Genomic DNA, 15,369 nt, shown 5'->3' on the forward strand with positions numbered 1-15,369 from the left:
TGCTGAGGGAGGCTGGGAGGGGAAAGCTGATGCTGGGGAAGGCTGGGAGGACGGAGGCTGGGAGGAGAGAGGCTGATCCTGGGGAAGGCTGGGAGAGGGAGGCTGATGCTGGAGGAGGCTGGAAGGAGAGAGGCTGATGCTGGCGGAGGCTGATGCTGGGGGAGGCTGGAAGGAGAGAAGCTGATGCTGGTGGAGGCTGATGCTTGGGGAGGCTGGGAGAGGGAGGCTGATGCTGAGGGAGGCTGGGAGGAGGGAGGCTGGGAGAGGTAGGCTGAGAGAAGAGAGGCTGATGCGCACACACACACACACACACACACACACACACACACGCGCACACTGCACAACACACCACACACTGGGAACCACAAACAACTGCCCTACACAGACACCCACACACACAGACAACGCTGCACACACACAACACCCAACACACAAACACCGCGGCACACACAAATATATGCACATACCGCACAACACACACATTGCACAAAACATACCTCCCCCCAAAACACACCACACACACACAAACCGCGCAACACACACACAACGCTACAGACACACAGCGCTCCACAAACAACGCAACACACGCAACACACATACAACACCGCTCTCACCCCCCGTCACACCCAGACAACACCCAGAACATGTACAGCGCCTACACAAACACTTGGTAACTACACACAACACAAAAATCATACATGAACTACACAATACGTCAATTCTAGAATACCCGATGCGTAGAATCGGGCCACCTTCTAATATATACATATATACAGTGCCTACAAGTAGTCTTCAACCCCCTGCAGATTTAGCTGGTTTGATAAGATGCAAATAAGTTAGAGCCTGCAAACTTCAAACAAGAGCAGGATTTATTAACAGATGCATAAATCTTACAAACCAACAAGTTATGTTGCTCAGTTAAATTTTAATACATTTTCAACATAAAAGTGTGGGTCAATTATTATTCAACCCCTAGGTTTAATATTTTGTGGAATAACCCTTGTTTGCAATTACAGCTAATAATCGTCTTTTATAAGACCTGATCAGGCCGGCACAGGTCTCTGGAGTTATCTTGGCCCATTTCTCCATGCAGATCTTCTCCAAGTTATCTAGGTTCTTTGGGTGTCTCATGTGGACTTTAATCTTGAGCTCCTTCCACAAGTTTTCAATTGGGTTAAGGTCAGGAGACTGACTAGGCCACTGCAACACCTTGATTTTTTCCCTCTTGAACCAGGCCTTGGTTTTCTTGGCTGTGTGCTTTGGGTCATTGTCTTGTTGGAAGATGAAATGACGACCCATCTTAAGATCCTTGATGGAGGAGCGGAGGTTCTTGGCCAAAATCTCCAGGTAGGCCGTGCTATCCATCTTCCCATGGATGCGGACCAGATGGCCAGGCCCCTTGGCTGAGAAACAGCCCCACAGCATGATTCTGCCACCACATTGCTTGACTGTAGGGATGGTATTCTTGGGGTCGTATGTAGTGCCATCCAGTCTCCAAACGTCACGACGTGTATGGTTGGCACCAAAGATCTCGATCTTGGTCTCATCAGACCAGAGAACCTTGAACCAGTCTGTCTCAGAGTCCTCCAAGTGATCATGAGCAAACTGTAGACGAGCCTTGACATGACGCTTTGAAAGTAAAAGGTACCTTACGGGCTCGTCTGGAACGGAGACCATTGCGGTGGAGTACGTTACTTATGGTATTGACTGAAACCAATGTCCCCACTGCCATGAGATCTTCCCGGAGCTCCTTCCTTGTTGTCCTTGGGTTAGCCTTGACTCTTCGGACAAGCCTGGCCTCGGCACGGGAGGAAACTTTCAAAGGCTGTCCAGGCCGTGGAAGGCTAACAGTAGTTCCATAAGCCTTCCACTTCCGGATGATGCTCCCAACAGTGGAGACAGGTAGGCCCAACTCCTTGGAAAGGGTTTTGTACCCCTTGCCAGCCTTGTGACCCTCCACGATCTGGTCTCTGATGGCCTTGGAATGCTCCTTTGTCTTTCCCATGTTGACCAAGTATGAGTGCTGTTCACAAGTTTGGGGAGGGTCTTCATTAGTCAGAAAAGGCTGGAAAAAGAGAAAATTAATCCAAACATGTGAAGCTCATTGTTCTTTGTGCCTGAAATACTTCTTAATACTTTAGGGGAACCAAACAGAATTCTGGTGGTTTGAGGGGTTGAATAATAAATGACCCTCTGAATAAACTTTTCACAATTTAAAAAAAAATAAAAGAAATAACATTCTTTTTTGCTGCATTTCACACTTCCAGGCTGATCTACAGTCCAAATGTCACAATGCCAAGATAATTCCGAATGTGTAAACCTGCTAAATCTGCAGGGGGTTGAATACTACTTGTAGGCACTGTGTATATTATATATATATACATATATATATATATATATATATGTGTTTTACATCATTCTTTGGGCTAGTTTTTCTGGAGCGTAGACTTTAGCAGTTTACAATTCTCTGCATGTGCCAATGATATACAGTTAGGTCCAGAAATATTTGGACAGTGACACAATTTTCGCGATTTGGGCTCTGCATGCCACCACATTGGGTTTGAAATGAAACCTCTACAACAGAATTCAAGTGCAGATTGTAACGTTTAATTTGAAGGTTTGAACAAAAATATCTGATAGAAATTGTAGGAATTGTCACATTTCTTTACAAACACTCCACATTTTAGGAGGTCAAAAGTAATTGGACAAAAAAACCAAACCCAAACAAAATATTTTTATTTTCAATATTTTGTTGCGAATCCTTTGGAGGCAATCACTGCCTTAAGTCTGGAACCCATGGACATCACCAAACGCTGGGTTTCCTCCATCTTAATGCTTTGCCAGGCCTTTACAGCCGCAGCCATCAGGTCTTGCTTGTTTGTGGGTCTTTCCGTCTTAAGTCTGGATTTGAGCAAGTGAAATGCATGCTCAATTGGGTTAAGATCTGGTGATTGACTTGGCCATTGCAGAATGTTCCACTTTTTTGCACTCATGAACTCCTGGGTAGCTTTGGCTGTATGCTTGGGGTCATTGTCCATCTGTACTATGAAGCGCCGTCCGATCAACTTTGCGGCATTTGGCTGAATCTGAGCTGAAAGTATATCCCGGTACACTTCAGAATTCATCCGGCTACTCTTGTCTACGGTTATGTCATCAATAAACACAAGTGACCCAGTGCCATTGAAAACCATGCATGCCCATGCCATCACGTTGCCTCCACCATGTTTTACAGAGGATGTGGTGTGCCTTGGATCATGTGCCGTTCCCTTTCTTCTCCAAACTTTTTTCTTCCCATCATTCTGGTACAGGTTGATCTTTGTCTCATCTGTCCATAGAATACTTTTCCAGAACTGAGCTGGCTTCATGAGGTGTTTTTCAGCAAATTTAACTCTGGCTTGTCTATTTTTGGAATTGATGAATGGTTTGCATCTAGATGTGAACCCTTTGTATTTACTTTCATGGAGTCTTCTCTTTACTGTTGACTTAGAGACAGATACACCTACTTCACTGAGAGTGTTCTGGACTTCAGTTGATGTTGTGAACGGGTTCTTCTTCACCAAAGAAAGTATGCGGCGATCATCCACCACTGTTGTCATCCGTGGACGCCCAGGCCTTTTTGAGTTCCCAAGCTCACCAGTCAATTCCTTTTTTCCCAGAATGTATCCGACTGTTGATTTTGCTACTCCAAGCATGTCTGCTATCTCTCTGATGGATTTTTTCTTTTTTTTCAGCCTCAGGATGTTCTACTTCACCTCAATTGAGAGTTCCTTAGACCGCATGTTGTCTGGTCACTGCAACAGCTTCCAAATGCAAAACCACACACCTGTAATCAACCCCAGACCTTTTAACTACTTCATTGATTACAGGTTAACGAGGGAGACGCCTTCAGAGTTAATTGCAGCCCTTAGAGTCCCTTGTCCAATTACTTTTGGTCCCTTGAAAAAGAGGAGGCTATGCATTACAGAGCTATGATTCCTAAACCCTTTCTCCGATTTGGATGTGAAAACTCTCATATTGCAGCTGGGAGTGTGCACTTTCAGCCCATATTATATATATAATTGTATTTCTGAACATGTTTTTGTAAACAGCTAAAATAACAAAACTTGTGTCACTGTCCAAATATTTCTGGACCTAACTGTATATATATTTTTACATGATTAATTTCTATGTCCCTGTATGATTCTTTGATAACTTATTTCACCCCAGTTATTATCATATATGGCAGTATGATTTTTACTATCTATTAATGATGAAGAGTAATCTGTGTACATTTGGGTAGAGACCATCACATGTATTAGGCCCTATATATACATATTGCCTTAACTGGTGACCCTCCGGTTGGGTTAGAATACATACCTTTGGCACTTTAATCTACTCATTATATGAGCGATGCTTTATGATAATAGTATTGCTTCACTAATTGTCCTTCAAGAGCAATATGCAGGGCCGCCATCAGGGCATTACTACTGTGCCTGGTGTAGGGGGCCCGGTGAAGAGAGGGGGCCCGGCCAGGCCCGGGGTAAATACTTATGTTTACCCCAGGCAGGACGGGCCCAGAGGGGCCCCCCAGTGTCGCTTCACTACCAGACATGACTAATTTTCATGTGAAGGGGCGGCGCATGCAAATTAGCCATGTGCTGTAGTGGAGGCAGGGTGATTGGAGCAGAGCAGGGTGCGTCATCGCTGGGCCATGCAGCAGGAGGTGAGGTCATCACTCTGAGACCTCATTACACTCCTGCAACAGCGGCTGAGGTGGCGAGGACGCGGGACAGGTAAGCTCCGGGGGGGGGGCGCTGAACTCTGCTGGAGGAGGGGGGGGCGCTGAACTCTGCTGGAGGAGGGGGGGGCGCTGAACTCTGCTGGAGGAGGGGGGGGCGCTGAACTCTGCTGGAGGAGGGGGGGCGCTGAACTCTGCTGGAGGAGGGGGGGCGCTGAACTCTGCTGGAGGAGGGGGGGCGCTGAACTCTGCTGGAGGAGGGGGGGCGCTGAACTCTGCTGGAGGAGGGGGGGCGCTGAACTCTGCTGGAGGAGGGGGGGCGCTGAACTCTGCTGGAGGAGGGGGGGCGCTGAACTCTGCTGGAGGAGGGGGGGCGCTGAACTCTGCTGGAGGAGGGGGGGCGCTGAACTCTGCTGGAGGAGGGGGGGCGCTGAACTCTGCTGGAGGAGGGGGGGCGCTGAACTCTGCTGGAGGAGGGGGGGCGCTGAACTCTGCTGGAGGAGGGGGGCGCTGAACTCTGCCCGTGGCCGCCCGCCGACCACAAGCCTGCCAACCCCAGCCCCTGTCTTGCTTGAGCTAGATCAGGGTGGGGAACCTCCACCCCGTTGTTTCCTGCCTCCCTCTGCTGCGAGCCTCCTGCCTCCCTCTGCTGCGAGCCTCCTGCCTCCCTCTGCTGCGAGCCTCCTGCCTCCCTCGCAGTGCTGTTTGACTGTAGGAGGTTTGATGGGTGGGGGCGGAGCTGGGGTGGAGTCTGGGCGGAGTCCCAAGGTGCCTGGAAAATGTTGCCAGTATGGGGCCCTGAAATTCCTAGTGGCGGCCCTGACAATCTGTATACATTCTTGCAGAGGTCGTGCTTATGGATTGTTTGTTTTTAATTGTTTTTATATGTGTGTGTTTCCTATGGATTCAATAAATTATATATTAATTCTAATTGGATGCGCGCTTCTATAATGTGTGACCTTTTCTCTTGTTTGATTCTCGTCCTTCACACAAGAGGCTGCACTCCATCTTTTTAACGTGTCAGGCTGTGCACCCGTCCTCCTTTATATACAGCATACTGGCAGCTGTGAGTGATTGCAGTTAGACACGCCCCCACACTGAATGACAGGTGACTGCAACCAATCACAAGCGCCGAAGGGCAGGTCTATATCATACAGTAAAGTAAATAATTACAAAAAAGAAAATAAACACAACAATTAGTTCCCCCCAATTCTGATACCCAGCCAAGTTAACGCCCCACAGCTGGGGGCTGGTATTCTCAGACTGGGGAGGCCTATGGTTATCAGGCTTTCCCCAGCCTAAAAATATCAGCCAGCAGCCACCTGAAATTGCCACATCCATTAGATGCGACAGTCCCAGCACTTTCCGATTGCCCTGCTGCGGTGGCAATCGGGGGTTAATGGCAGCACATAGCTGCCATTAAGTCCTAGATTAGTCATGCCATGCGTCTGAGACACCCCCTCATCACTAATCTGTAAGTAAAAGTAACACAAACGCCTAAAAAAACCCTTTACTTGAAATAAAAGACAAAAAGTATCCATTGTCACTACTTTATTAACCCCCCCAAACATCCCTCCAGGTGCGACGTAATCCACACAAGGTCCCACGCCGTGTCCAGCACTGCTACATCTGCCACTCACAGCGAGCTCCATAGAACAAGACTGCCCACTGTGAGCTCCACGCAGCAAGTGAAATGAGCCATTCGATAAGCGGTGAAGTCACTCAGGTGATTTCCGGTCACAGCTGGAGTCCTCCACCTGTGACTGCAAATCAGGCCGCTGCGACTGAAGTGAGATGCGTGATCAGCGGTGATGTCACTCAGGCGAGTCCTCCACTTGCGTCTCACTTCAAACGCGGACTCCAGGACACATGGACTCCCGCTGTGACCGCAAATCACCTGAGAGTGAAGTCACCGCTTGTCGTGTGGCTCACTTCACTTTCTGCATGGAGCTCACAGTGGGTAGTCATGTTCTATCGCGCTCGCTGTGAGCGTCAGATGTAGTAGAGATGAATTGCCGTTGGACCTCGTGTGGGTGTTTGGGGTTAATAAAGTGGTGAAAAAGGGGGCTTTTTTGTGTTTTATTTCAAATAAAGCATTTTTTGGATGTTTGTGTTTATTTACTTTCACTTACAGATTAATAATGGGGGGTTGGTGTCTCAGACGCCTGCCATCACTAATCTAGGACTTAGTGGCAGCCAAGGCCGGATTAAGGTTGGTGGGGGCCCCTGGGCTGAAAATCTTGTGGGGGCCCCATAAACGTTAACATTTTTAGCCGTAACAGTAGAGCACGAACTGTAGCATTTAGATATAAATCCAATGAGCATGTATCTTATCCTGTTCTGCCACATTCAAATTTACAGTACTACAATACAGACACAGTCCAGGATCACTCACAGCCGTCACTTATACACACAGTACAATACAGACACAGTCCAGGATCACTCAAAGCCGTCACTTATACACACAGTACAATACAGATACAGTCCAGGATCACTCACAGCCGTCATTTATACACACAGTACAATACAGACACAGTCCAGGATCACTCACAGCTGTCACTTATACACACAGTACAATACAGATACAGTCCAGGATCACTCACAGCCGTCACTTATACACACAGTACAATACAGATACAGTCCAGGATCACTCACAGCCGTCACTTATACACACAGTACAATAGAGATACAGTCCAGGATCACTCACAGCTGTCACTTATACACACAGTACAATACAGATACAGTCCAGGATCACTCACAGCCGTCACTTATACACAGAAAGTAGAGTTACTCACATTTTTTTATTTATCCCAATGTTAAGGCAGCCAGGGTCGGCTCCAGGTTTTTGTGGTCTCCGGTTGAGTCTCAGTGGGCCCCATCCACATGCAGACACGCACATACACATACAGGCATATGTACATATACATATTTGAAGACAAATTCATAAAAATACATTTAAACAGGCAAATATATGCACAGTCATATACACTGACATACATGCAGACACAGATGCATTACAGGTGTTAATATGGAGAAGTCACAAGCAGCCTCACTCACCTCCCCCGCTTGTTTCCGTCCAGCTCCTCCAGGACATGTGGCTGTGTTGCATGATGGCCATCACTAACAGACATGACTGCACACCGTGCACACTGACACAGCACTGCTGTATATACATCACAGGAGGGGCTGGGGCCTACAATATATACATTACAGGAGGGGCAGGGGGCATAGACTTTACTGGGAGGCATAGATGTTACTGGAGTGGCAAACAGCTCTGGTGGTGTACACATTCCTGCGATGGGTGGCTTAGCGCTCTGGGGGACCGATATAGTTCTGGGGTGCCGCACAGACTGCTCTGATTCATATATACACACACACACACACACAGAGCTCTGCTTCACACACACACATTTCACACACACAGCTCTGCTACACACACACACAGCTCTGCTTCAGACACACACACACAGCTCTGCTTCACACACACACACACACAGAGCTCTGCTTCACACACACAGCTCTGCTACACACACACAGCTCTGCTTCAGACACACACACAGCTCTGCTTCACACACACACACACACAGCTCTGCTTCACACACACACAGCTCTGCTTCACACACACACACACACACACACACACACACACACACATACATACAGCTCTGCTTCACACACACACACACACACACACATCTTTCTTCAGCTCTACCCTTGCCTGCTCTGATGCCATCCTCCTGCTGCTCCGGTGTAGGCCGCCGTCCTCCTGCTGCTGTTCCAGTGCCGCGGCCATCCTCCTGCTCCGGTGAGTCTCCTCTCCTGGCCGCGGCGTCTGTCTTCTCCTCCGCGGCGTCGGTCTTCTCCTCCGTTGCCGCGGTCTTCTCCTCCGCGGCGTCGGTCTTTTCCTCCGCAGCCTCCTGCTGTGACGGCCGCGCCCTCCCGCTGCGACGGCCGCGCCCTCCTGCTGCGACGGCCGCGGCTTCCTGCTGTGACGGCCGCGGCATTGGATGCCGCAGCAGAGCAGGGAGCAGGCACACCTCTGACCCCGGAAGTGCAGGCGGGGTCAATCAGCGTCCTGCACCCGCAGTTTGTTTTTGCGTCTTAGAGACGCAGATACAAATAAATGTAGGTGCTCTCCCCCCCCCGAAAACACAGCTGATTTATTAGACTGTCTTTACGGAGGGGAAGAGGGTGTGAAGTAAAAAAAAAAAAAAAACTTGCTGACGGGTGCCAAGTATGGCCCTGGTGGTGGGGGCCCCCTTGGAAGCTCTTTTGGTGGGGGCCCCGGGGCTGAAGCCCCGCCTATAATCCGGCCCTGGTGGCAGCTATGGGCTGCTATTAACTCCTTATTACCCCAATTGCCACCACACCAGGGCAATCGGAATGAGCCGGGTAAAATGCCGGGACTGTCGCATCTAATGGATGTGGCAATTACAGGCGGCTGCAGACTGATATTTTTAGGTTGGGGCAGCCTAATAACTAGAGGCCTCCCCAGTCTGAGAATATCAGCCCCCAGCTGTGGGCTTTATCTTGGTTAGGTATCAAAATTGGGGGAACTACACGCCATTTTTTTAAATTTTACTGTACGATATATCATACGTTCATATCCTCTCCTTCAAGCTCACAAACCCTCGTCCACCCCAGCATACTCCCACCTATCACACATTCAGAAATCTACAGGTTATTGACTCTCAGACACTTACAGACTTTCTACACTCATCACTGTCCGCTATCTCCTCACTTTCCTGTCCTAATCTGGCTGTAAACCACTACAATGACACCTTCAAAAGCACCCTGGACCAAGTAGCACCCCTCACCCTCAGAACCTCCAAACACAGAGTAAAACAGCCTTGGCTCACATCACAAACTCGATTTCTCCAGCGTTGCTCTAGGAGTGCCGAACGCCTATGGAGGAAATCCCGCACACCAGAAAACTTCATCCCATACAAGTTCATGTTAAGGACTTACAACTCTTCCCTTCACATCGCTAAACAGACCTACTTCACCACCCTTTATCTCCTCACTATCCAACAATCCAAAAAATCTCTGACACCTTTCACTCCCTCCTCAGTCCCAAAGCACAGACCCCTATCACAGACCTTCATGCTGATGACCTGGCCTCGTATTTCACAGACAAAAAAGAAAACATCCGCCGAGAGATCAGCTCCCAGCCACCAAGCTTTGTGAATCCCATCCCTCCCCATATCCCATCCAGCTCACTTTCCACATTTGACCCAGTCACAGAGGAGGAAGTCTCCAGGCTCCTCTCTTCTTCTCGTCCTACCACTTGCCCTACTGATCCCTTTCCCTCACACCTTCTCCAGTCCCTCTCTCCGGTTGTCACTACTCACCTAACTAAAATCTTCAATCTCTCTCTCTCTTCTGGTATCTTCCCCTCCTCCCTCAAACACTATCATTACTTACTCCATTATTAAAAAAAACCCTCCCTTGATCCGTCCTGCACAAGCAACTACAGACCAGTCTCCAATCTCCCCTTCATCTCTAAACTCTTGGAGCGCCTGGTCTACTCTCGTCTCACCCGCTACCTCTCATCTCACTCTCTTCTAGATCCTTTACAGTTTGGCTTCCGCCCTTTATACTCAACAGAAACTGCCCTTGTCAAAGTGACCAATGACCTATTGACAGCAAAACGTAATGGTAACCACTCTCTGCTTATTCTTCTTGACCTTTCTGCCGCCTTCGACACTGTTGACCACCATCTCCTTCTTTCTATGCTCCATTCGATCGGCCTAAAGGACACTGTGCTGTCCTGGTTCTCTTCCTATCTTTCTGGCCGCTCATTCAGTATATCATTTGCTGGCTCCACATCTTCTCCTCTTCCTCTCACTATTGGGGTCCCTCAAGGCTCAGTCCTTGGCCCTCTTCTTTTCTCCCTCTATACTGCCCCAATTGGAATGAACATCAGCAGATTTGGCTTTCAGTACCATCTTTATGCTGATGACACACCGCTATACACCTTATCCCCCGAGCTCACCCCCGCTGTACTACAGAACACAAGTGACTGCCTGACTGCAGTTTGCAACATCATGTCTGCTCTCTATCTGAAACTTAACCTTTCCAAAACTGAACCTATTTTTCCTCCATCTCCCAACCTTCCTAAACCGGACATCTCCCTCTCTGTGTGTCGCACAACGATAAGGCCTAGGCAGCAGGCCCGCTGTCTGGGTGTTATACTTGACACTGATCTCTCCTTCACCTCCGACATACAATCTCTTGCCAGCTCCTGCCGCTTGCACCTCAAGAACATCTCTAGAATCCGCCCCTTTCTCACAATGGAAACGACAAAAACCCTCACCGTGGCCCTGATCCACTCTCACCTTGACTACTGCAACTCTATTAATTGGTCTCCCCCTAACTAGACTCTATCCTCTACAGTCCATCCTTAATGCAGCAGCCAGGGTCACCTATCTGACTAACCGCTACTCGGATCCCTCTGCTCTGTGCCAGTCATTGCACTGACTGCCCATATATCACAGGATCCAATTCAAATTGCTTGTTCTCACCCACAAAGCCTCACCCACAAAGCTCTCCACAGTGCAGCACCCCCCTACATCTCCACCATCGTTTCTGTCTATCACCCCACCCGTTCTCTACGCTCTGAAAAGGACTTTAGACTAACATCCACACTAATTCGAACCTCCCACTCCTGAATTCAAGACTTCTTCCGAGCTGCACCAAACCTCTGGAACGCTCTACCCCAAGACGTTAGGACAAATCACAACTTACTCAGCTTTAGACGCTCTCTAAAAACGCATCTTTTTAGGGCGGCCTATCACTCTCCTTAGCCAAACGAATTTCACCTAATCCCTCTACAACTTATCAGAAAATAACCCCACGTCAAACTCCATGGCACACAAATGCATCTCAATGCTCTGGCCAACTGGTCCAGGAAGCAATTATCTATCCCCCATTTCCTTGAGATGGCTGGATTGTCATTGTAAATAAGCACTTGTACCTTGCCCCCCCTCCCCATTTCATTGTGGATTGTAAGCTCTCTCGAGCAGGGTTGCCTTTTTTCCCTTTAAATATTGTATCTTCTATAATTGTTACTTGTTTGTATATGTATATGATTTGTTTATGTATACGATCCTCCTGAATTGTAAAGCGCTGCGGAATATGTTGGCGCTATAGAAATAATTATTATTATTATTTGAGGAATGGCTGAAAAGTAAAATTGGATCTGAGCATCTCACCCCTCTATATGCGGTGGAAAGAGCCTATAGGGTTCCCACCTGCCCCTGCCTCCTGGACACCCACCGCGACCTGTCCTGGCCAAAATACTGCACTACAGAGACAGGGATAATATCCTGCAGCATGCCAGAGGACACCCGGACTTGATCATCAATGGCTCCAAGATATCCATTTTTCCAGACTACTCCATAGAAGTGCAAAAGCAAAGAGCCAAGTTCATTGACATCAAGAGAAGGCTGAGACAACTAAATCTGCTATACTTCATGATGTACCCGGCGAAGCTCAGAGTGGTAGCGGGAGGAACAGTGCACTTTTTCCTGATTCCTAAGGAAGTGCTAAGATGGCTGGATGGTAATGAACAACGCTTGCGGCGGGACGGTCGTGAAGGGGAAGCTGGAGACTGACTTTTGGGGACACCCTACCTCTCATTGCATGCAGTCGTGTAGAGGAAGAATAATATGTTATGGTTGCCGGGGAGGAGTTCCTGTTTGAAAATTTAAAAAAGAAAAAAAAAAAGAGAATTTTGTTTACTTACCGTAAATTCTTTTTCTTATAGTTCCGTATTGGGAGACCCAGACATTGGGTGTATAGCTTCTGCCTCCGGAGGACACACAAAGTACTACACCTAAAAGTGTAGCTCCTCCCTCTGAGCTTATACACCCCCTGGAGAACCAGATCTAGCCAGTTTAGTGCAAAAGCTGAAGGAGAATAGCCACCCACAGGTAAAAACAGAGCAAGAACCGGAACAACCGGAGCCTCTGTCTACGACAACAGCCGGTGATAACACGCGGAACAAGAAACTGCCAACAAGCAACAGGGAGGGAGCTGGGTCTCCCAATACGGAACTATAAGAAAAAGAATTTACGGTAAGAAAACAAAATTCTCTTTTTCTTTATCGTTCCTATGGGAACCCAGACATTGGGACGTCTCAAAGCAGTCCATGAGTGAGAATAAACAGAAAACTGAGAAGTAGGCAGAGCCTAACTTCACAAGTGGGCGACAGCCGCCTGAAGGATGCATCTGCCCAAGCTCGCATCTGCCGAAGCATGAGCATGCACTTGGTAGTGCTTTGAAAAGGTATGCAGGCTAGTCCAAGTGGCAGCCTGACAGACTTGCTGAGCCGTAGCCTGGTGCCTGAAAGCCCAAGAGGCACCGACAGCTCTGGTCGAGTGTGCCTTGATCCCCGGCGGGGGAGGCACCTGAGAACCCAGGTAGGCATCCGAAATGGTGGACCTAATCCAACGGGCTAAGGTCGGCTTAGAAGCAGAGAGGCCCTTGCGCCGACCTGTGGTTAGCACAAAAAGAGAGGTGCACCGCCTAAGGGCAGGGGTGCGAGACACATAGATCCGGAGCGCCCGCACCAGATCCAGAGTATGCAACGCTTTTTCAAAGCGATGAACAGGAGCCGGACAAAAGGAAGGTAGGGTAATGTCCTGGTTAAGGTGGAAAGGAGAAACCACCTTAGGGAGAAAGTCCGGAGTCGGACGGAGAACCACCTTGTCTTGATGAAAAACCAAAAAAGGGGACTCCGAAGAGAGCGCAGCTAAATCAGATACTCTCCTGAGGGAAGTTATGGCCACTAGAAAGACCACTTTCTGTGAAAGACGAAACAAAGAAACCTCCCTAAGAGGTTCAAAGCAAGGGGGTTTCTGCAAAGCCGTGAGAACCAAATTGAGGTCCCAGGGATCCAAGGGCCGCTGGTAAGGCGGAATGATGTGAGACGCACCTTGCATGAAGGTGCGGACCTGAGCCAGCCGGGCGATACGCCGCTGGAACAGCACTGACAGAGCCGAGACTTGTCCCTTGAGAGAGTTGAGGGACAGTCCCAGCTGCAGACCGGACTGTAGAAAAGACAGAAGGGTCGCAAGGAAAAAGGCCAAGGAGAATGGCCAGAAGAGCGACACCAGGACAGGAAAATTTTCCAAGTCCTGTGATAGATCTTGGCAGAGGAAGACTTACGGGCCCGAGTCATCGTGGAGATGACTTCAGGTGGGATACCAGAAGCCGTCAAGATCCAGGACTCAAGAGCCACGCCGTCAATCTGAGAGCCGCAGAATTCTGGCGGAAAAACGGACCTTGTGAGAGAAGGTCTGGACGGTCCGGAAGATGCCACGGCACTTCTACGGACAGATGGAGCAGGTCTGGGTACCAAGCTCGCCTGGGCCAGTCCGGGGCAATGAGAATGACTCGACGGCCCTCCATTCTGATCTTGCGCAGAACTCTGGGCAAGAGAGCTAGAGGGGGAAACACGTAGGACAGACGAAACTGGGACCAGTCTTGAACCAGAGCGTCCGCTGCGAAGGCCTGAGGATCGTGGGAGCGAGCCACGTAAATCGGAACCTTGTTGTTGTGACGGGATGCCATTAGGTCCACGTCCGGAGTGCCCCACTTGCGGCACATTGACTGAAACACTGTCGGATGCAGGGATCACTCGCCACTGTCCACGGTTTGACGGCTGAGATAATCTGCCTCCCAGTTTTCCACGCCTGGGATGTGGACTGCGGATATGGTGGACTTGGAGTCGTCCATTGAAGGATACGTTGTACCTCCAACATTGTCAGGCGGCTGCGTGTCCCGCCTTGGTGATTGATGTAGGCAACCGCTGTCGCGTTGTCTGACTGGACTCGGATGTGCTTGCCCGCCAATAGGTGGTGAAAAGCTAGGAGAGCCAGAAGCACAGCTCTAGTTTCCAGCACATTGATCGAGAGGGCTGACTCGGACAGAGTCCAAGTGCCCTGTGCTCGGTGGTGGAGACATACCGCTCCCCAGCCGGATAGACTGGCATCCGTGGTGAGGACCACCCAGGACGGAGCCAGGAAGGAGCGTCCCTGAGACAGAGAGCGGGGCCGAAGCCACCACTGAAGAGAGCTCCTGGCTTGTGGCGACAGAGCCACTAACCTGTGCAAGGAGGAAGGCCGCTTGTCCCAACAGCGGAGAATGTCCAGCTGCAGAGGACGCAGATGGAACTGGGCAAAGGGAACAGCCTCCATTGACGCCACCATCTGACCCAGCACCTGCATCAGGTGCCTGATGGAATAACGGCGGGGCCTCAGCAGAGAGCGCACCGCCAGTTGGAGGGATTGCTGTTTGATCAAGGGCAACTTCACAAGTGCCGGCAAAGTCTCGAACTGCATCCCTTGGTACGTGAGACTCTGGGTCGGAGTCAGAGTGGATTTGGGCAGATTGACCAGCCACCCGAATTGGGCTAGAGTGGCGAGAGTGAGCGAGACACTCCGCTGACAGTCTGCGCTGGATGAAGCCTTGACTAGAAGGTCGTCCAGGTAAGGGATCACTGCCAACCCCTGTAGGTGCAGGACCGCAATCACTGCTGCCATGACCTTGGTGAATACCCGAGGGGCCGTGGCTAACCCGAAGGGGAGAGCCACGAATTGGAAATGTTCCTCTCAGATTGCAAAACGTAGCCAACGCTGGTGAGAAAC

The 15,369-nt window shown here is 49.6% G+C and overlaps 1 protein-coding gene and 1 pseudogene across 1 annotated transcript in view; both read right to left on the bottom strand.

Moving 5' to 3' along the window:
• Positions 1–15,369, bottom strand: part of LOC142260531 (uncharacterized) — a 413,103-nt pseudogene that overhangs the window by 50,834 nt on the left and 346,900 nt on the right.
• LOC142303576 (uncharacterized) overlaps positions 1–15,369 on the bottom strand; it is a 48,736-nt gene that overhangs the window by 31,314 nt on the left and 2,053 nt on the right. Inside the window, exon 5 of the mRNA XM_075345073.1 lies at positions 1,817–2,065. Coding sequence (XP_075201188.1) covers positions 1,817–2,065 — 249 coding nt within the window. The remainder of the gene's footprint in view (positions 1–1,816; positions 2,066–15,369) is intronic.

The sequence above is a fragment of the Anomaloglossus baeobatrachus genome, chromosome 1 (genome assembly GCF_048569485.1).
Source record: "Anomaloglossus baeobatrachus isolate aAnoBae1 chromosome 1, aAnoBae1.hap1, whole genome shotgun sequence".
Lineage (NCBI taxonomy): Eukaryota > Metazoa > Chordata > Amphibia > Anura > Aromobatidae > Anomaloglossus > Anomaloglossus baeobatrachus.